At 39.8% G+C, this 21,524-nt stretch overlaps 1 protein-coding gene across 2 annotated transcripts in view; it reads right to left on the reverse strand.

The window, feature by feature from the left end:
• Positions 1-21,524, reverse strand: part of SRF (serum response factor) — a 63,331-nt gene that overhangs the window by 11,579 nt on the left and 30,228 nt on the right. The window contains exons 3-4 of one of the 2 annotated variants that reach the window (XM_083352722.1): positions 6,703-6,964; positions 5,913-6,098 (exon numbers count right to left, since the gene is read on the reverse strand). In XM_083352722.1, the coding sequence (XP_083208848.1) occupies positions 5,913-6,098; positions 6,703-6,964 (448 nt within the window). The remainder of the gene's footprint in view (positions 1-5,912; positions 6,099-6,702; positions 6,965-21,524) is intronic. The other variant, XM_083352723.1, reaches the window with a different exon arrangement.

The raw sequence follows: 21,524 nt of genomic DNA on the forward strand, positions 1-21,524 counted from the left end.
AAACAGGATCAGATACTTGGGCTGCCATGAAATACCCAGATGTATATAAGATTTAGAAATAAAAAATAAATCCAGAAAGGACAACGGGAAATGACTTCCATATTATTGCCAAGAAAACTCCAAGACTTAACTTCAAGGGGGGGGGGGGAGAGTGCTTTACTTAAGGAGAAACCTTCCTATAGTAAAATATTTTAATTCATAAAAACACCTCATATCGTAAAGTTCTTGCTACCTCCATGTTTCCCCAAAAATAAGACCTGGACTTATTTTTTTCTGCCTCCAAAAGAGACACCAGGTCTTATTTTCGGGGTGTGTGTGTGTCTTTTCCACTCACTTCTGGCATCGACAGCCCCGGCCAGCTGGGCCACTTCTTCTGCGGCATCCCCCAGTCTGCGTTTCGCGAAATGCAGGCCAGGGGACGTCACAGAAGTGGGCCAGCGAGGAGAGGCAAGCTGCAACGGTAAGTGGGTGTGGGGTGCGTGGGGCAGCTCCACCCACCCACCTGCACCCTAGCTTGAATTTTAGGCATGAGCCTCACCCCAAAACTAGGGCTTATTTTTGGTGTAGAGCTTATATTAGGCCCACCCCCAAAAATCAAGCTAAGGCTTATTTTTGGGGTGGGTCTTACTTTCAGGGAAACACGGTTGTTTGTAGGAGGCATTTAGCTATATCTGTGCAGATCTACTTAGCTGGATTAGATCGCAAATGAATTATCTGTGGCTTTTCATAGCTGGCATCCTTCATTGCTGATTGTAGTGGCTGTGGATGCTACAAATATTGTCCTAGGAACATTACAATCTTCAGGAGGAGCCTTGAGATGCTCACAGGCTATGGAGAGCACTCAATCAAGTATTGTTTGCTTTCAACTATTTTTCTCTTCACTTAGAAAATCCGTAAATACATGTCTCTTTCATAAGTGCTTTCTTAATTAATTTTAGTATCAACTTTATTTTTATTTTTTCCCCATTTTGTATTTATTCTCTGCTGTAGCCCCTGCTTTGTGAAATATTTTCCCCTTTGAGATTAGAATGGTCCCAATCCTCTTGGCTTTCATAAGGCTTTAAAAACCTGGCTGTGTGCGAAGGCCTGAGCTCATAATGTATTAGGGACCCATGCCTTGGCTTTACAGTTAGTTGGCTGTGGATTAACCAAAATAGTTAACTCTCTTGGCTGCTGCATGTATTTATTCTTTGGAATGTTTTTATTGTTTTTAATTGTTTTACAGTTTTATAATTGTAAGTTGCCCAGAGTCACTAGGCTGAGATGGATAGCTATAGAAATTGAATAAATAAAACATGGAAAGGCAAAAGCCTCATATAAAGACACTTTATTCAATTTACTTCTTATACCTACAGCAACAGTCATGAATATATGGAAAAACTTTTTGATTCAGCAAAACACATTGATCAAGAAAGATACTGGTCAAAGGAAAAAGATTAAAGTGAAAATTAAGAAAATAGATTATGGGGTCTACCAGAGAGAATATTTAAAAAAGAAACATTTGTTTGAATATGGCTAAAGAAATAGAAAAGATTTTGAATACATATGTCATTCTAAGAGGGATGAATTCCTTAAAAAATACTGTATGCTTTTTCCTTTTTTATTTTTTGATATAAATAATATAATACTGTTGAAATGGCTTAGATGAAAGAAATATTTTAGATAATTAAGTGTGTTTGAATTTAGGGAAATTATAATGTATAAAAAAGAAAAAATGTTTTGAATAAGAGTTAAAGGATTAGATGACTAGACACATTAAATGGAATATTTAAAATTACATATATTTTTAATTACTTTATGTTTAAAAATAATAAGAAATTTTGGGAATGAATATATATTAGCTTAGGAGGAATATATATTTTAAATAATACTTTACTTTTTATGTTTACTCTTGCTCTCTTTTCCTTTTGTTTACTGTTTTTACTTATTCTTTAAGAAATGTAAAAGTGTTGAGACGGTTTATATGGGAAAAATGGATTTAAATCTTTAAATGTAATTAACTGTTCAGAAGATCTTAATCAGCAAGAATTCTTTGAACTTTATAGGAGAAACAAATTGAAATAAGGACTGTAACAGGATATAAGATGAGGCAACCAGAATGATTAGATAGCAAAGAAATATTATATTGATGTGATCATTATTTCCAGGAATATTGGGAAAAATCATATATGTAACTATTATTTATCAAAATAATAAGAACTGTGTTAATTCAACGGTTTGCAAAGAAGACATTTTCGGGAAAAGGGGAAATCAACTAAACCCACAATGTGGATTATGGATTATAGAAACCAATTGTTAATGATTTCTCTTTACAAATGTAAACACAGCAAACACACTGTTTACTAACTATTGAGTGATTTATATTTTTTAAAAATCAATATAATATATGGAAAAAAAGAAACTGAATAAATAAATAATTTTAATTACGATTTCCTGTCCTAAGTATGCAGCTGAACAGACCAGAGGTATAGTGGGTTAAAAATCAAATAATAAACACATGAAAGATCAGTACTGAACTCATTAGTCACTTTTCCAGCTCTATGTTACACTTAGTGGCAATGGTGGGTACCCCCATCTCTATAGAGACAGCAGATTACAGGGTCTCCCTATAGCTAAAAATATCAGTGCAAAATTATATTTGCACACACTAGAATAACAGATAGGGAAAGGGCAATTAATGAATGCAGGAAGAACAGCAATCAGCAATAGTAGAAAGGTGGCTTGTGATTTGGGGGCAATGGTCTCACAAGATTCAGAATAGGCCAGGATAGGCTAGCTGGGGCATGAGTTAGGCCTTTGGGATTCCCCATTCCTTACATACAGAACATTTTTAAACTGCCAAGTACTCAAATTAATATTCCAGAGGCCTTGCTAAAGGCCTTTTCTCCTGCTGCATGTCAGGGCTGACAGACAGTGCTTTTCATTTTAGTTCTGATATTCTGATAGAGCAAAAGAGTTTGATCAGTTTTTCTGTTGTGATCAAAATAAGTCTGAAATACACATTTAATGTCCCTGCTGATATGGTTATTTTTAAGGTATCTCCAGTTATATCTGGTTTATTTCTTTAAATTATTTTAAAGTTTATATGCTCAAAGCTGTATGATATTAGTACAGGTAGTCCTTGACATACAACTATAATGGAGTTTGTCCATTACGATTGTATGTCATAATGGATGTAAAATAGGTCAGTCACATTTCCAACCTAATTTTATTGGGGGGGGGGTTGTAGTGGTCGTTAAGTAAATGTAGCAGTCTTGCGGGGGTTTGCCAAAAACTAAAAGTGCCAGTTTTCTGTAAAACCACCACAAAATTATGGAACATCTTGCCTTCAGAGAAGAGGAAAGCCCCAAATCTTTTGGCCTTCTGCAAAGGCGTCAAAATGTGGGTATGTTTTCCATTGGGGATACAAGGGCCTAACCAGCCATGAGAATCCCCCCCCATACACACACACCTGTATGAACAGCTTCTAGTCTCCCCATTTATGAACTCTCCATATTTTGCAATTTTCTAATGTTGTTTTACATTTTTTACATTTTTTTAATTTTAAATTATTTGGTTTTAATGTTTTACTGATTAAATTGCACACTTCCCAGAGCCCCTCTAAGAAGGAGATGGGTGGTTAAGAAATTTGATAGATTATATAGATGGATGGATGCATGGATGGATGGATGGATGGATGGATAGATGATAGATAGATAGATAGATAGATAGATAGATAGATAGATAGATAGATAGATAGATAGACAGACAGACAAGATCGACAGACAGACAGAAATATTGTGACTGCAGCGGGGGCCTACCTAAGGTAACTTTAAATCCGCTTTGTAAGTCCCTCATTTTGGGGCCACTCAAACCTTTGAACAGTTACTAAGCAACCAGTCAAAAGGACTACCAAAAGTCAGAGAAGATTCTTATTTTAGATTTCACAACTTTATAACAACAAATGGAAGTATACTCAGGACAAAATGTGACAGAAGCATCTTTAGCTTTATAACTTATAAAAAGGTTAAGACTTTAGAGTCCCTTTCCCTTTGTGGTATCTTATAAGAGCCATATTACTTCCTTTTTTTATGGTATCTCTGTCTCCCTTACCCAGAATTCATGGTAAGAGGCAGCTGTAAGAACTACGTTTCATTCTTTATATTAGCAACATTTATTTAGCACTGGATTCTTTAAAATCTTCATCATGCCCTTCATGGTTGGAAGAGATTAGAATTAGAAGTCTCCCCACCCCCAGTAGGTGAACATATCTAATTCCTATTGATAGGAGTGAACTGCCTGTAGTTTTGGTTCTCATTAACTTGCCATGTACCAGAATGCATATGACAGCAAAAGCACATCTCGGTTTATTGATTTTCTCAAAAAGGGACATCATGCCTATAGTGAAATAATAAAATCCTACTTCCATTAGGTAGACAACTGACTTATTTAATCATAATCATAATAGTAAAGTTGAAAGGGACCTTGGAGGTCATCTAGTCCAACCCCCTGCTCAGGCAGGAAACCCTATACCATTTCAGACAACTAGCTGTCCAGTCTCTTCTTAAAAACCTCCAGTGTTGGAGCTTTCACAGCTTCTGGAGGCAGGTTTTCTTCTGATTTGGCGTTTCTTATGCCTTCTTTACATTCATATTCCTTTATTTTTGTTAAACAGAAATGGCTTCTAACAGCTATTGAAATAGCAAATATTCTTTTTCTTAAAATTTTCTTTCATTCTGTATTAGTTTGTCCATCTGTTGAACAGAAGATAGCAATCCTGGGGCTTACAATAGCTTAGACTAGTCTCTAAAGTCATTTAGTTTTTAAACTACAGCAACAGCTAGAAACATTAATCATCCCCCCTCTCTCTCCCCCCCCTCTCTGCACCCACCCCAGCTCCAGCAATGCGAAAAAAAGTCACGATACGTCACAACACATCACGTGACACGGCAAGTTTGACACCCGTCCCGTCGAAGAACATTATTACGTGGCTTCAGAGAGGAAAGCGCCTCATGTTAAGAACCTTGTATCAGCTATCCCATAGAGGACGGTCATAGTTGCAGTAAATAAATATATCTGCCCTAAAATATTCCTTCATCTCTCTATCCTGGCATCTTCAGGAGTCTCCACATTCAGTAGTGTTTCTTACACGATGGCTTAATTCTTCAATCTAGGCTTCCCCTTCACAAGGCACTCTCTTCAGTCAAGGGTTTGAATGCTTAAGATGTGCCAGTATGCTTTGAAAGTTGAGTGTCCTCTGTTGTCATCACAATTTGAATTATGAAAAACAAAAGATCAAGAACTATTTCTCATAATAGCGGGGGGGGGGGGGAATACAAATTTAAGCAATACTTCCAAGACTAAAAACAACCAAATAAGACAGGCTTTTGAATTTTTCAAGAGCAAGTACTATGATCTGATAGGGGGGAAAAAGAGCAGGTGGATGTCTGTTAACTGGACAATAAAGTAGACAATCATTTTTTAAAAAGCGGTAATGGACAAACAAGAGAGGAAGGAAAATGGTTAGATGTTTAAAAAAATGAAGATGGCAGGCATGGTTCCGAGACTGCAGATTTACAAGGATCAGTCTCATCTAGGTGACAAGTTCTTAGGACTACCTTTCAAACAGCTGGAAGAATTGCCTTCTATTTTGGAGAATATATTGTCAGTTATTAGTCATACCTGTCTTTATTCCTCCTAAAATAAACTATCACTCACATTCAGCTGACAAAGCAACAGCTTTTGCACCTTCTGCCTCAGCACACTTCCATTTGGAGCTAGCAGCTAACTTTTCCCAACTTTCTATCCTTGCTCTTAGGAGGGCCTCCCAAAAACACAAGCCAACTGAACCCCAGACAGGTCAACCAGCTGCCCTGAAAACGTGCATTCCCACCAACCTTCCATGTGCAAGCAGCAATGTGAGTGCAGCTGACCTGTCAGAGACACAATCTGCCCTCCGGCTGTAGCTGGAAATCGGAAGACTGTCTGTTGTGCCTGCTGCAGCTGTCCAGGTATGCCTACGACCGCCGCCTGGCCCTGCTGGCTGGAGAGGGCCAGCGAGTGCGGCTGTAACTGAGTGAGAGGAAAGGTAGGGGTCCCAGGAGGGAATGGAGCACCTGCTGGAAGGAGGGAGAAAAAAAGGCTTTTTACCAGGGCCAGATGTTTTTAAAATCTCCTTCATTCCCTCTGGGATTCTTGTTAATCTCTCCTCCTAAATTATTATCATATGCAGCCTTCCCCAATCTTATCATGCCTTCAGTTGGGTTGGGACTATGAGTTTGAGAATTCCGAGTGGAATTCTAGAAGACGGAATGTCCAGTTGAGGGAGGCTGCCACACATCTTTCATGGGAGGAAGAGGAGGGAAGGCGCTGACCAAGCTCCATGTCCCAGTTCCAAACCCTACAATTCTCACAATCAGAAATGTCAAAGTGGGACTTTCCATTTCCTCAAAGGAACGAGGAGGCTGGCAGCAGAGACAGCAACACTACCGTTTCCCTAAAACATCCTGTTCTCCTGGTAGAACCTGTCCCTTGACTAGCTATTATTCTGGCCTCAGCCATACTCCTGTATGAAACAATCATATTTAAGCGAATGCAGTTTTGGCATTTCCATTCCGGCCTCTCACAAGTCAAGGAAGGGGCAAGGTCTAGTGTGCTCAGTGTAATTGCAGAAGAATCAGCAGCTATCACAAAAACGCTTCAACTGGCAAAAAAGAAACTGACCTGACATGAGGGTAAAGCCGGTAGGTATCTGCATTAGTCCTCCAGAGGCCACTGCGCTGGTTCCAGTGGTTTTCAGCACTGTTCCGTTGGCACTGGTGACTGTACTGGGGCTGACACTGGCAGAGACTGGTGCTAAGTAGTTAGTAATGGGGAACGAGGGCCCACTGCTGACCTGCATGGATGTGGATGTTGTGGGTGCTGTCTGGATGGTGGACGTCGTCCCTGGGAGGTTGGTGACAGTGAATGCTGGCTTCAGTGAGTCCTGCAAAAGAAGCGCAAGTAGGAAGAGCCAAGCCCAAACTGAGTACACTGCCCAGAGCTGAATACAGCCTTTCCCCTTCTGACTATCTGGTAGTGCAGTATATCCACATCTAAAAATAAAAGATAACATGTATAGGTCAATAAGCTCTCGAAATCGCCATATTATTCCACACGTGGTTGAGTTCAATTCCCATGCTATCGTTTTCTCCCCATTCTAAACTGTGGATTCTTCCTTAATATTTTGCAATGGCTGAGTCGCATCAGCAGTCTACACACTGTAGCTTGCCAAATACTTTCTTGGGGAGGCAACAAAGGCCTAAGCAACAGACTTATTCAGTCTGTTTAGGCAGGCCCAACTTAAGCTAAAGCTGAGACCCAATGGCAGCAAGGACTTTGACTAAGGAATTATTTCTTAAAATTTCACTTGGACATGCTTCAGGTAACTTGTCCATGATTCTATCATATATCCTGTCTTCTAGGAATAACATAGATTGTGTCTTTCTATATGATCCACTTCAGATTTGGCAAGTGTTCTCATATCCGCTTTGAATCTTTTTTTCTCAAGGCTAAACTTACCCATTTCTCTCTTGTCAAAGAATCATATTTCTGGTCTTTTGAGAATATTTATTGTCCTTCTCTTAATCCCTTTCAGGTTGTCTGAATCCTTCTTAAATTATGGTATGCAGCACTCAACATTTACCTGGTTCAGGTCTCTTCAATGATGCAATCTTTTCGCTTTGGTCTCTCAATATCTTGCCCTAATCCCTTCACAGTTATCCAGTATTCTGCTGCTACAATCATTCACACAACCCTGATTACATGATACCTATTCTTTAAATCCTTATACTATCTTCCTATATGTTCTACTTCACTTCCAAGTTACTTGCTCAGCTTTTATATGATATTCATATTTTCAAACCTAGAAAACTTTGAGATTTTCATAACTATTTTGGTATCTCCAGTGATTTGGTTTACTCCACTCCTAAGATTAACAACAAATCTGCTTTCTGTAGAACCAAAGTTTCGTCTTCAAATTTATGCTTTGATTTTGCTCTGAGTTTCTTGTTTATTCATTTGCTTACATGCCATTAATTCATATTGGTCAATATGTAATGCGCAAACTGAATGCAAAGAAATTAAAAGGACAATGTTGCTTTTTTGCCATAGGTGTGTTTCCATGAAAATCTAATAAGATTAGATTTTGTAATAATATGAACAAATGCATCTCAATGCACATAATGCCATTCACCTTCAGTATTTGAGATTGCTCACTTTTTGTTCATTAATAAGCCAAAACATGCAATATTTCAAAATAAGAATTGTTTATACTCACTATCTTGCATGATACTACTAACTTTCCTGGAAGAGAGGTATGGAGAATAATTTGAAGGGCTCTCTCTCCAAGTACTCAGAGAAAGTTTTTGTTTTTGTTTTATAAAAGTACAAAGCTATCCATTTTATCAGCTCATTTGAGTGGGAGTTGTTTTGCTAGAAATAGTTTATCACTTACTATAACTAAATTTTGTCTAGAAGAAAGGAAGCGTCTGTCTAATTCAGTGTAACTTTAATTATCTGTTAATTAGTTGCTTAAGTTTGTGAATTTCTGTTAATTGATTGGTAAATTTACTGAGAAGCTTTTTGTGACTAGATTCTTATACTGAACTGACTATAAATTCCCACTGTAAGTTCCATGCTATAATATAAAGAGTCATGAATAGTCATGGCACTATACAAATATGTAACTCTACAGAACAGACATTTTTAATCTGCAAATTTTATCTCTAAGAGATAGCTTTCCCAGAGATGTCAGATTCGGGTAGCATGACCTCTGAGTTACACATCCCATGAGGCCATAATGTAATATTGATTTAGCATTTCAGGTGAACTGAGCCATTCTGGCTATGATTATAAGGCTTGGTAAAAGGTAAGGTAAAGGTTCCCCCGCACATGCGTGCTAGTCGTTTCCAACTCTAGGGGCGGGTGCTGATCTCCGTTTCAAAGCCGAAGAGCCAGCGCTTGTCCGAGGACGTCTCCGTGGTCATGTGGCCGGCATGACTAGATGCCAAAGGCGCACAGAACACTGTTACCTTCCCACCATAGTGGTCCCTATTTTTCTACTTGCATTTTTACATGCTTTCGAACTGCTAGGTTGGCAGAAGCTGGGACGAGTAACAGGTGCTCACTCTGTTACGCGGCACTCGGGATTTGACCCGCCAAACTGCCGATCATCTGATCGACAAGCTCAGCGTCCTAACCCACTGAGCCACTGTGTCCCTAAGGCTTGGTACTATATATGAATTCAGGAAAACTATAGCCTATTCAAAAACCAAAGCTTAAGGAAACCATAGCATAAAATGTGAATCATGTTCTGTACCAGCCTACTACCGGCCTTGCAGAAAAGGCAGGAACAACCCCTTTACAAACGGCAAGAGCCTGGAACTAAGCCTGCCAAATTTATTAACATAAAATAGAGCAAAACAAGACACGAACCATGAAACAGGAGCTATTCAAACGGTTGCCTTCAGCAAACCAGCCTCCCACACATTCCCCTTTTAAACAGTTCAGGGCGTGGCTTCTCTCTGCCTCCTTCTGAGGTGCCCCATTGCCTTCCTCTGTTTACTCCTGATTGACTGCCTCCTGCGTCAGGCGTCTTTGAACAGGGCCAGCTGTGGGTCATCTTCATCCACGCTGTCAGGCTCACACAGCTGGGTCTGTGTCGTGACCAGATGGGAGGGGCCTGGCTGAGGGCTCTGTGGAGCCTCAATATTATTCTCAGCAAGCTCTCCAACACCCCCCTCCTCCTCCTCTGAATCATCCGACCCAACTGCCGAACCCACAAGCTGACCCTGAATCACAACAAATCATGCTATTGTGCTTTAGAATACTAAATCACATGCTAGGTCTTCCAGGATTTGCAGAGCAACTCTTAAATGGGATAAAGAGGCCACTGGGTACTCTGGAAACTCTCTGGATCTATTGGATGCTTGAGATACACTCTTTAAACTCTGACAGCCCTGGTGGTGCAGCATTGCAGGCAAACTGCCCACAGTCTGGGGTTTGACCCTGATGGGGCTCAAGGTTGGCTCAGCCTTCCATCCTTCTGAGGTCAGTAAAATGAGGACCCAGATTGTGTAAGACAATATACAAATGCATTGTAAATCATCCAATGAGTCCTGTAAAGTGGTATATAAGTCTAAGTTCTATTGCTAGCTGCTATTGCTATACAGTTCCCATCCTGTGAGATCCTGGGCAGCAATTAATCTTAGCTGGATTAGGAAGTGATCTGATCAAAGTAAATGGGTAAAAGTAATGCCCTCCATATTCAGATAAACAGAGATCTAGCATGTGACCACCTGGATGTGCTGGATTAGAAATCACTTGGAACAAGCCACCTTTACCATGGAGACTGTGAATTCTATGGCTTTCCCAGATCTACACCAAAGTTGTTCAATACCAAAAATTATGGTTACTCAAACCTGGAATCCAGATCAAAGAGGCCAGAGAATGAGCCAACCAGCATGCCTATTAAAATGGAGGTATTTAGATCATGTCACATCCTACTACAGACTTGATGGCCTCAATGGCCTCTTCCAAATCTGTGATTTTAAACAGATATAAATATAAGATTAAATTATATTTAATTACATTTCTTTCAAAATCTAATTAAATGTATAATTTTAAAAAGTAGGGACTGCCAAGCTACTGTCTGTATGGAAATGGACCATTGGAAGGGCAGTGATGTTTCCATACAGCAAAGACTGGACAGGAGGCACAATGCACCAGTGTTCTCTTTGTACTCAAAATACATTTAAGTTTCCCCTCTCTGCAAGTTTGATTGCCTAGTGTTCTAGGTTCAATTTTCAACTGCCTTATAACAATATTCTCAAAAGAATTATCTGACAAGTCCCCATATGAGTAAAAATAACCATCTGCTTACATGAGAAATATAATGGGCTAATTCTGAGTGAAGGCCAGTTCTGTCTGTTTTATTTATTTACCTAAAACATTTATATAGCTACCCATCTTCTAACCGACTCTGGGCAGCACCCAATCAAAAGTTTTGGTGCTTCAGGATAGAGTTCTAGGCACTTGGAATCAAGCATATTCCACTTGCATAGTCCTCTCCTGGTTTAGTCTTGATAAAAAGTTCTTTTAAAAAACATTTTTTGGGGAAAAAGTATCCATACGGCAATTGTGTTTTTAAGGGCTATTAAACTGGAGAAAATGCTGTCTTCTGAGATTAGAATAGCTATTTCTGTTTGAATTCTGTAGTCTGCAATATCTTAACATGTCTGGGGAGGGTTAATGTCTTGTCATTAATGTTGTCAGTGTTCTTGCTGCTGCCAGCCTCCCCCCCTGCCCACCCACCCCTAACTCCCAGCACTACTATGTAGATAGATCCAGCCGGCAGGCACTCCCATGTGCTTCTCCAGGCTCCTGACCTGACACACTGCCAAAAACAAGGAATTCACAGCTCAACTAACATCTAAAAAAGGAAAGGCAGACAACAAATCCAGAACACCCTTCCTGCTGCATAGAGGCGGGGGAAGGCGGGACGGGGAGAGAAGGGGAGCGCCAGCCAGCAATTGCCTGCCCGTCCGCTCCTCTCCAGCCCTGGCACCAAGAACTGTGTAGATGGAATTAAGATGAGCATGTGATAATGGTTGCCACAGTTCAGCAAATTAAATTTCCATTATCTCAGCTGCAGCCTCCTTCCCATTGCAGAGGACAAACCTATTATTAAGGAGAAAGCCAGACCAGCCACAAGACAAGGCTCCTTGCTTTCTTAACCTGAGGGATCACAGGATTTCTCCTAGCCCTAGGCAGGATGCATCTAACCTAGATCTGACAGTGGGTCTGCTGGACCTGGAGAGTATAGTAGAGTAAATTGTATTTTCTTAGTAAATTTTATTTTCTTAGCACTAGAAAAATATATCTCCTATAAAACAGAGAGACCCTGAACAGGCCAAAGTACATAGTATTTATTTATACAGGTTTCCACCAATCTGCTTTGGACCCCAGTTGTCCTCTCTATCTCCTTCTCCATCCTGCCATGTCTGCTCATTATCTATTAGCAGTTTTTCAATCATCAGCACCTTCTTATCAGCAATTGAACTAACAGCAATTGAACTTCCTTTTTAACTAAATATCAAGCATAGTTATACTATGACAACTGTCTTGCTCTTTACATTCTATTCATCCCTTGTACTCCTTTGGCTTTAGAAAGTTCTCTCCGTTAGAACCATCCATTCTGATCTAGTCCTAACTGGCTTGAACCAAGCTGGTTGAGTGAATATGGGGACAAAGCTGGAATGGTGAGTATATAGAGAATAACAGAACTGCAGAAAAGATACAAAAGTAAATGTTGTAAGTACAATGACAATAACTATCAACTGACACAACCAATCTAGGGATGGAAGTCAGGTTTTTCAAGATTTATCTCAATTCCAATGTCATGTGAAGGACCCTTGAGTTGAGTTTTCTAACTGATAACAGAACTAACAGTGGGTTTAGGGGTTGTCGGGTGGTGTTTTTTGTTTTGGTTTTCTGGACATTCAGTTCAACCTCTATGTCAACCTGTGTTGACATAGGCACCACAATGCTCTATAAGTCTGAAATTCCCAATGAAGTGGAATTATAGACCTTTTCTAGTATTTTAGGATTAATTTCCAAAAGCCTGCTGCATTCCACTCCAAAGTGCTGCCCTACTGATTCCCTCTTACCTTCGGTGTATTTCCCTCAATCAAAGGGAACAACTAACCAGTGGAACAACCTGCCTCCAGAAGTGGTGAATGCTCCAACACTGGAAGTTTTTAAGAAGAGACTGGACAGCCATTTGTCTGAAATGTTATAGGGTTTCCTGCCTTAGCAGGGGGTTGGACTAAATGACCTCCAAGGTCCCTTCCAACTTATTATTATTATTATTATTACATAAAGGTTTTATGAGCTATTAAAATTCTCAAAGCTCTGTCCCTTGCAAGGTAGAGGAGACCAGCTTCCCAAATACCTCATTGCTAGTTAGATTCTTCTTATGTGCACATCAGAGGTGATATATCTGAGAATGTTATGCTCTTTTCCAGCCAGATGGTACAGCTACAGTATATACCTTTCCCATTCTGCAGACAAAAAATATTCTGGGCTGAATAGTTTGCAAGTGCAACCTGGCTCTTCACATCTACTACGCTGTGGTAATTTTGGACCGAGAGGAGAGCTATTATATGGAGGTTATCATGTTTGTTTACATCATTTATTATATTAGTATACATTTATATATTAACATATTATAGTGTATTATATTATTATATATTTATTACACGGGTAATAAATGGTGCCAGCTCTATGGCACATCAACACCATCACTCCATGAACTGCACTGGCTGTCGGTGTGTTTTCAGGTGCAATTCAAGGCGCTTGCTGTCACCTTTAAAGCCTTACATGGCTTGGGACCAGGTTACCTGAGGGACTCTTTTCCCAAGAGTTTCTACCTGTTTAGATGGGACATGCTGCAATTAAGAATGTCAATTGGCAGGAACTAGGACTTTTTCTGCTGTAGCCCCTGCCTTATAGAATATTCTCCCCTTGGAAATTAGAATGGCCCCAACCCTGTTTGCCTCTTGCAAAACATTAAAAACTTGGCAATGTACACAGGCCTGGGGCTCGTAATGTGTTAAGCGTCCAATTATTTGGCTTAACTATTAGTTGAAATATCATCATGGCTGCTCTTTGTACTTATTTATGAATGTTTTTATTCTTTTAATGTTTTTAATTGTTTTATACTTTTAGAACTGTAAGCCAAACAGAGTCATCTGGCTGAGTCTCAGCTGTAGAAATTGGATGGATGAATGAATGAATGAATGAATGAATGAATGAATGAATGAATGAATGAATGAATGAATGGACTGTAGCACGTCTCCAGTGCTGTGCAGACAAAAAGATTCATTTAATGAACAAATACTTGGGATCTAAGGGTTGGAACAGAATTATTTATGTTTGTTAAATTGTCCGATCCATATAATTCTGAATTTTCATAACATACTTTATGGCCCATTTGAAGTTTTTTACAAGGTTGGTAGTTTATGTCCTTCCCTCCTCTTCTATGCAAATGATATAGCTATCTGAAATTATGCTATAGATATATTATGCATGTAATCTGTGATTAGGGCACTATTAGTTCTTTCCAGGGGCTCCTACACCTCATAGGTATTATTTAAGTTAGGGTCACCTGGCATTCCTTATCCCCCACTTCTACAAATCCTTTCATCTTTCAAACAAAGAGCAACAGTACTGACCCCTGTTAAATAGGTTACAGCAGCCTCTTGATATAGAATAGAGGATTCCCCATGGGTATTATTATGAAAATGTAATTTATGAGTTGAGAAAGAACCTTGGATTACTTCTCTGGAAATAATCTAGAGATGCTGCTATAGGTATAAATGGTCTGTCCTATGCTGGTCTGACAGTTATACTGATAATTTGTTGCACAACTAGCAACCACAAAGGTTTGCTTGCTTAGCAATCACTTGGCAGGCTATTAAGATTACAGATGGAAAAGATATCTAGACTCCAATCCTTTCCCAACGGCTAAAGCAATTTATGAAAAAAGAAACAATTTGCCAGCTTAGTGACTTTGGGTCACTCACTCTCTTTCAGCCCAATCCACCTTACAGGGTTGATGTTGTGGGGAAAATAGGAGGAGGAAGGGGTACTAGGTATGTAACTACCTTGAGTTACTTATAAAGTAATAAAAGGCAAAATAAAAAATTCTAATCAATAGCTCGCATAATAAGAAGTTAGCAGATTAAAGCAAATAACTTAAAAGACCAAACGTAGCAATAATTAGTAAGAATAAAATTAGACACAGAATTATAACAATATTGCTTGATCATTTGAGTTTGTCTCAAGGCAATTCCAGGATCTGTGATGGTAGGCATTGGTCACTATGCAAATGAAAATATGGGAGATATAAAATGGCCTGTTTTGCACCAACAGAAGGAGTTCCTACATTTTTCTGGTCTCTACAACTAATGAATGCCTGGCAATCAGCTTTTTCTAGGGTTGATTTCCTGGTCTCAATCTTACTCTGCATCTTTCCTGCCAATAAGGCAGTCTTTTCACTTGGGTCCAATTGTACCAGACCTCTTTCCCTTGCACATTTACTGCAAACTTGCTGGTAAGCAGAGCAAGGTATACACACTTTCCCCCCTTGATTCCAGAAAGGTCTTGCAGCAGAGTCTCTTGAGCAGAACCAAATACCAGGTTGGATGGAGTGCACTGCGTTAATTGAGGGGTACAGGCTGGGCTATGAAATTCTGATGAGTATATATTTTTTTAAAAAACCCTGCAGTTCATGACTTCCCAGCAGGGAAGTACAAGCTTCAAGATACATAGCATCTAGTGGCAAGGTCCTACTAAATAAAGAAATCCATTATTTGCCTTGATGGCTACATGAATATGAGAGCATCTGGCAATTTGCTCTCATATTCTACCCAATTTAATCCCTTTTCTGTACACAGTTTGGCTAATTGAGTCTTTATACAGTCATCTGATCTCTCCATCAATTCACTAGAAACTGGGTAATAAGAAGTGTAGAGATTCTTTTTGGGCCCCAAAGCCTTGGATATGTTTTTTTTAAGTGGCCAGCAAACCGTAGAGCACCATCACTCTTATTATGGGAGAGCAGCCATATTGTGGAATAATCTCCTTTGTAAGTACTTTACTACTGCTATTTCATTGGCCATAGAAGTAGGAAAGGCTTCAGGCCCTTTTGAAAAGGTGCCCAATACAATCAGTAGATGGCAATCTACTCTTCAAGGAAGCTTATCCATGAAATGAAGTTGCAAAAATTGGAATAATCCATACATCCACAGGGAAGTGCTGCTGACAGCACTTAAAGAGGGTGTAGGCTGAATTCTGCACATACCCCACAGCTGTCGACCACTTGCTGTGCAACTTATCTAAGACACACCAACATGTCAAAATTACAGTGCAATCCTCCCTTTGCCCAGATGATCACAAGAGCAGAGAAGCTGGACAAGAGGTTCTAAAGAAATATGGGGAGGGGGCATGAGCAACCCATTAAATGCCATCAGAAGGGGGAGCCTCCAAGTGTTTCCAAGCAGTGTCTTCAGGAAACAGAAGGAATTGTCCCTGAAAAAGGACAGACTGGAGAAGAAAAGGCCAACATTTCCACAGCAAAAAGAATGAGAAGGGAAACAAAAAACTAGAAACAGCATCATAATCCAAATTGTTACCTTAGGCTAAAGATGGGATGTCCCTGTCAGTCCAGCAAGAGGAAACAGAAATTTCAGGAGGGAAGCCACAGCTTATTAACAAAGGGGTATTCAGAAAAGGGAAATCCCTTTGTATCCAAATCTGACCAAATATCAAAAGCAGATCGGAGTTAGTACTATAGATAGCCACTGGAAAACCTGCTGCTAGGGTGTAAATACAAGTTAGAGCAACAAGCTTTGTAATCTTAGCAGACATAATTATGGCAATAGCATGAGCCTCTATCACAAACGTTTGTGACAACAGAGTAGTCAGAGCACCATCAACCATCCTCAGAAAAAAGATGACCCATAGCTTGCAGTGAGGTGATGTAATGGGACTTCAATGAGGTCAAGACCAGAAGTAGGAACAGTGCTTACTACTGCCTCACAATCAGAACGAAATTCATCAGGAGCGAGCAGTATTTAAAGTCTGATAGAGCTTGAGAGTCACATTAGCAAAGGAAGTTTCTCATACTGAGTAAAAACTGAGCAGAGATATATTGGGTATGTTGAGAAAGCAGCAAATTTCTATGGCTTGTGGTACTAACAAGGTCATGGATGGTCCAAAAGAATATCTTGAGCACACTCCAGCTAAAGGGCAGCAGCTGCTACCAATTGGAAACACTATGGGCATCCAGCTGCTATCAGATCAGGTTTCAAAGAATAGTAAGCCACAGGCCATTGCCCAGGATCCATAAACTGAACTAGTACTCCTGAGGCAATGTCCTGCTAAGCATGGCAATAGCGCAAAAAGATTTAGAATAACTATGGAGGGTATATGCTGGTGCAGTTGACAGAATTTGCTTCAAGGTAATGAAAGAAGAATCCTCTTCCTCGAACCAAGAAACAAGACTGGCGGCCCGCAGGGGGAGAGCATTCTCTGTGGGCGCGCCTGCCCTCTGGAATCAGCTCCCTGTTGAGCTCCGGATGGCTCCGGACCTTTGCTCTTTCCGCCGCGACCTGAAGACTTGGCTATTTGAACTTGCCGGCCTGGACTGAGGGACTGGGATTTCAGATTTTAAATTTTACATTTTAGAATGTGTTTTATTGTTTAGGGCTACTTAGTTTAATTTATTTTAATTTTTGTATATTATGTGTTGTATATAGTGTTTTAATTGCCCTGTACACCGCCCCGAGTCCTTCGGGAGAGGGGCGGTATATAAATCCAAATAATAAATAAATAAATTGGGAATCATGGTCAATTTGAATCAATGAAGACAGGGTGGAAAAATTAGAGATCCATGTAATGTTCCTTTAAAAAAAGGTATCCTGAACTTATTTCTTGGTAGTAGGAATTTTCATAATAGGATATGGCCAAGAAAACAAAACTGGAGTAAAGACTTAGAAACCTTGTGTCCATGTTCAACCAAAAACATCAGCAGGGCTAAGCAGCCCTTGTCCACCAAATGCAGAAAAATATCCTATGCATACACTGAGGAAACAAGGAGTCCCAGAGGGGAGAGAAAGTGCTCAGATCAGGAGGCAAAATTTGATCAACAAAGTAGGCCTATCAACCAAGCCCTGAAGGAGATGACTGCAAGTGAATTGACAGTTCTTCTAAGTAAAAGCAAAAAGGTATTGAGAAGTAGAATGAAAGGGAAGTAATTAAGCAGCATTCCAATCCACCACAGAAAAGTAAGAAGCAAAAATGGGATATAAGCAGTGGTGGGATTCACATATGTGAACAACCGGTTCTCTGTGTGGATGCCGCTTCCAGAAGTCCATTCTGGGCCTGGGCAACAAAAAATTCGCTACCGGTTGTGCTGAAGTGGTGCGAACCAGCTGAATCCCACTACTGGATATAAGTGAGAACCGTAGCTGGGTTTGAGACAGCCAGGATGCAACGAAACAATATATTCATTGATAAGACACAAATTCTGAACAAAACAATAAATAAGACAGATGTTTTTCCCATTCAGGCTTCTTGACAGGGAAGTGAGGTGTCTTGCAAAGAGATCCAATAGAAACAAGTGTTCCCTTTTCTAGCAAAACCTTATCCTCCTCCATTTTAGTGGAGAGTTAACACAGATACTCCTCAACTTACAACCACAACTGTGCCCAGAATTTCTGTTGCTAAGCAAGACAATTGTTAAGTGAGTTTTGCTCCATTTTACAACCTTTCCTGCCACAGTTGTTAAATGAATCACTGTAGTTATTAAGTGAATTATTTTGTTAAGTGAATTTGTCCTCCCCCACTGACCTTGCTTATCAGAAGCCAGCTAGGAAGGTTACAAGTGCTGATCACATGATCCTGGGACAGTGCAACCATCATAACTACATGCCAGCTGCCGAGTATCCAAATTTTGATCATGTCACCACGGGGGCGTTGCAATGGTGATAAGTGTGAAAACTGGTCATAAGTCACTTTTTTCACTGCTGCTGTAACTTCAAATGGTTACTAAACAAATGGTTGTAAGCTGTGTAGCAAAACAGAGGGTGGCTTCCCAGACTTCACAGAAATTCTCACTAGCTGTGCTGAGAGAAACAAGCCTGCATCTGCAGAAGAAGATGCCCTTGAAAAATTAAGGGATATTCAGAGCTTAGTCAAACTCAGATTCAAAAGGATTGTCTTACACAAAGAAGCTATGATCAAAGGGCAGAGTAAAAATAAGATCATTTGAAGTTTTAATGCTGGTAGTCCTTGGTTAATGACCACTCGTTCAGTGACCATTAAACTTTCCGGCCATTACAAGCACCCCCATAGACATGTGATTGTAATTTAGGCACATGGAACCCAGCTCACAATTACAATAGTTGCAGCATCTCATTGTTGAACAATTGCCATTTGTGACCTTCCCTACCAACTTCCCACAAGCAAAGAGAATGGGAAGCCAATCGGAAAAGTTGTAAGTCACTTACTCCCTACTTGCTACAGAATAGCAATAGCACTTAGACTTATATACCACTTCACAGTGCTTCACAGCCCTCTCGAAGCAGTTTACCAAGTGAGCATATTGCCCCCAACAATCTGGGTCTGCATTGTACCAATCTTGGAAGGATGGAAGGCTGAGTCAACCTTGAGCCACTCAGAATTGAACTCCTGGAGTGAACAGTGAGTTAGCCTGCAGTGCTGCATTCTAATCACTTCACCACCACAGCTATGACACTATGAGAACTGGCATGCAACAGCACCTCCTCCCTCCCTCAGCCACACTCACCATAACAACCCCCCCCAATACCTGGGCACTACTCACCTGCATTCTAGTGAGCTACCCAAGGAAAGACCTGTCATGACTGTGGTTTGCAACTTCCTACTGGCTTCCCCATTAACAGAGACTAACACTAATTGATGAGGTCACATGATGTCACAGTTTACAAATGCATTGTGTCAGGTCCGCCATTGTAAACGCTTCAGCCTGAATTGCTTCACTGGCATCTTGCCATAAAATGCAAGAGGAGGGAGAATGGGAATGCAGGGGGGAGGGATGACAGGATGACAAGAATCAGAAGTGCCAATCCAGAAACGACCGGCTCATCCAAGGACATGAGCATGAGAACAGAATGTGAAACTACACCAACGAGGCACCAAACCTAAAGCAGTTACCAAAACACCAAATTCAAATATCACTGGACACTCTTGAACTGGTCAAGTGGGGGAGGGTCCGGGAAAGGGCAAATTTTGAGCAAGAATATTCAGATCCAGCTTTAGTAAAAGTATACTTTTCGTTACAAATGGAGTCGAGGGTCTTTCTGTCTTAAATTCCCAAGCTGAGAATAAGCCTGACACATAGCTTAGCAACAGAAATTACTCTTGTAAAGTAAGGACTATCTAAAGAGGCAGACTATTTGTACAGAAAATCCTAACCCAGCAGATAGTGGGAAAATAGTGGGGCAGGGGACATGAGAAAAGGAAGCTGGGTAGTTAGTGGATCAAAAGACAGGAACAGGAAGATTCCTCTGTAAAACAAAAGAATGTTCCTTAACGCCCTGCATAATCACAGAGGAGATGGGTAAGACCTCAGGAAGAGTCTACAGAGCAGAATGAGCTACACCAGCATCCACAAATCATTCATATAAGTGCCCATTCACAAAAAAAAGTGAATGTAGAGTAAGAGAAGACAAAAAATATACACAGTCTGAAAAGGTTTGAGTAATTCAACTACATGTGCATAGTCATGTTAAGTCATGGAGGCAGCATAGAAAACTGTCACTTAACAGTTTAGATGTACTCTTTCGGACCAGTAATATGTGTTCTTACTGGCATTAGCTTTCAAGGGAAAAGATCTTTCCTCTAATTTATCACTTCATACTATTAAATCAAAGATATGCAACTTGAGGCCTAGGATAGAATGGGATACCCTGAAGCCTTCACCACAACTCCAAGATTTATTCCAAAAGTAATCAGTGAATCTTTAACGTGTTATAACTAAGAAAGTATTGAAGAAGTGAAGAATGTTATATGCATTTAATTAAATTAATTGCACTTAAACCGAAATTAAAGTATACTTAGGCTTTTTCCAAGCTTTGCTTCTGGTATACTATTCAAAGATCAGAGCTCAACTGAAAAGGATTAGATGCCTCAGCTTAAAAGAGATACTAGGCATTAAACTTGGAAACAACCATTAGAATATAAATTAGATAAATTAGAATATAACCCACAGCATAGAGGCAAAGATGATTGGATACTTACTGGCCAACTCGTATTAGGAAACCTTGACAGAATTGCTGTGTTTCAGTTGGAGATGAGACCATTAAAAAGATATATTATTTATTTGAAGGATAGTTCACGTACAATGAAATCATTGCTTCAAAACAAAGGTTTGGCTATCAGCAAATTACAAAAAAAATAATTCAAGAAAACAATAGAAAGCAATTAAGATAATTGTTTAAGAATGGAACGGTGTTTTAGAAAATGAAAGATTTCTATGTTTCCTCCTTCATCTCCATACTATCATGCTGGTGCATCCTATTCTTATTAGCTGTACCAACGTAGGAGCTGTTTGCAACAGTACAATTGTTTTGAGAATGTGGAAATGTTGTATGCTGATCATTGAGTTGTTTTGAAGTGAGGGGGAAAATATTCATATGGACATGCTAGGAGAGTATCATTGGCTACTGGTTTTATAGAGAGAAAAGATCCTTGTGCTGATGTTAGATAGGACTGTTCACTTTTGTGGTGTTTTCTGGGTGACACTTGTAAATGTGTGTTAAAATAGTTTTCACTTAGCAAAATCCAAACAGCTGAAACACGCTTATCTAAAATAAAATGATATTAATCAACTAATCCTTCTCATTCACTCCTAACAGTGAAGTGGGGAAATTGCTAGTCACTACCCACATACCAAAATTAGT

Source organism: Vipera ursinii (assembly GCF_947247035.1).
Source record: "Vipera ursinii genome assembly, chromosome: 1".
NCBI classification, from domain to species: domain Eukaryota; kingdom Metazoa; phylum Chordata; class Lepidosauria; order Squamata; family Viperidae; genus Vipera; species Vipera ursinii.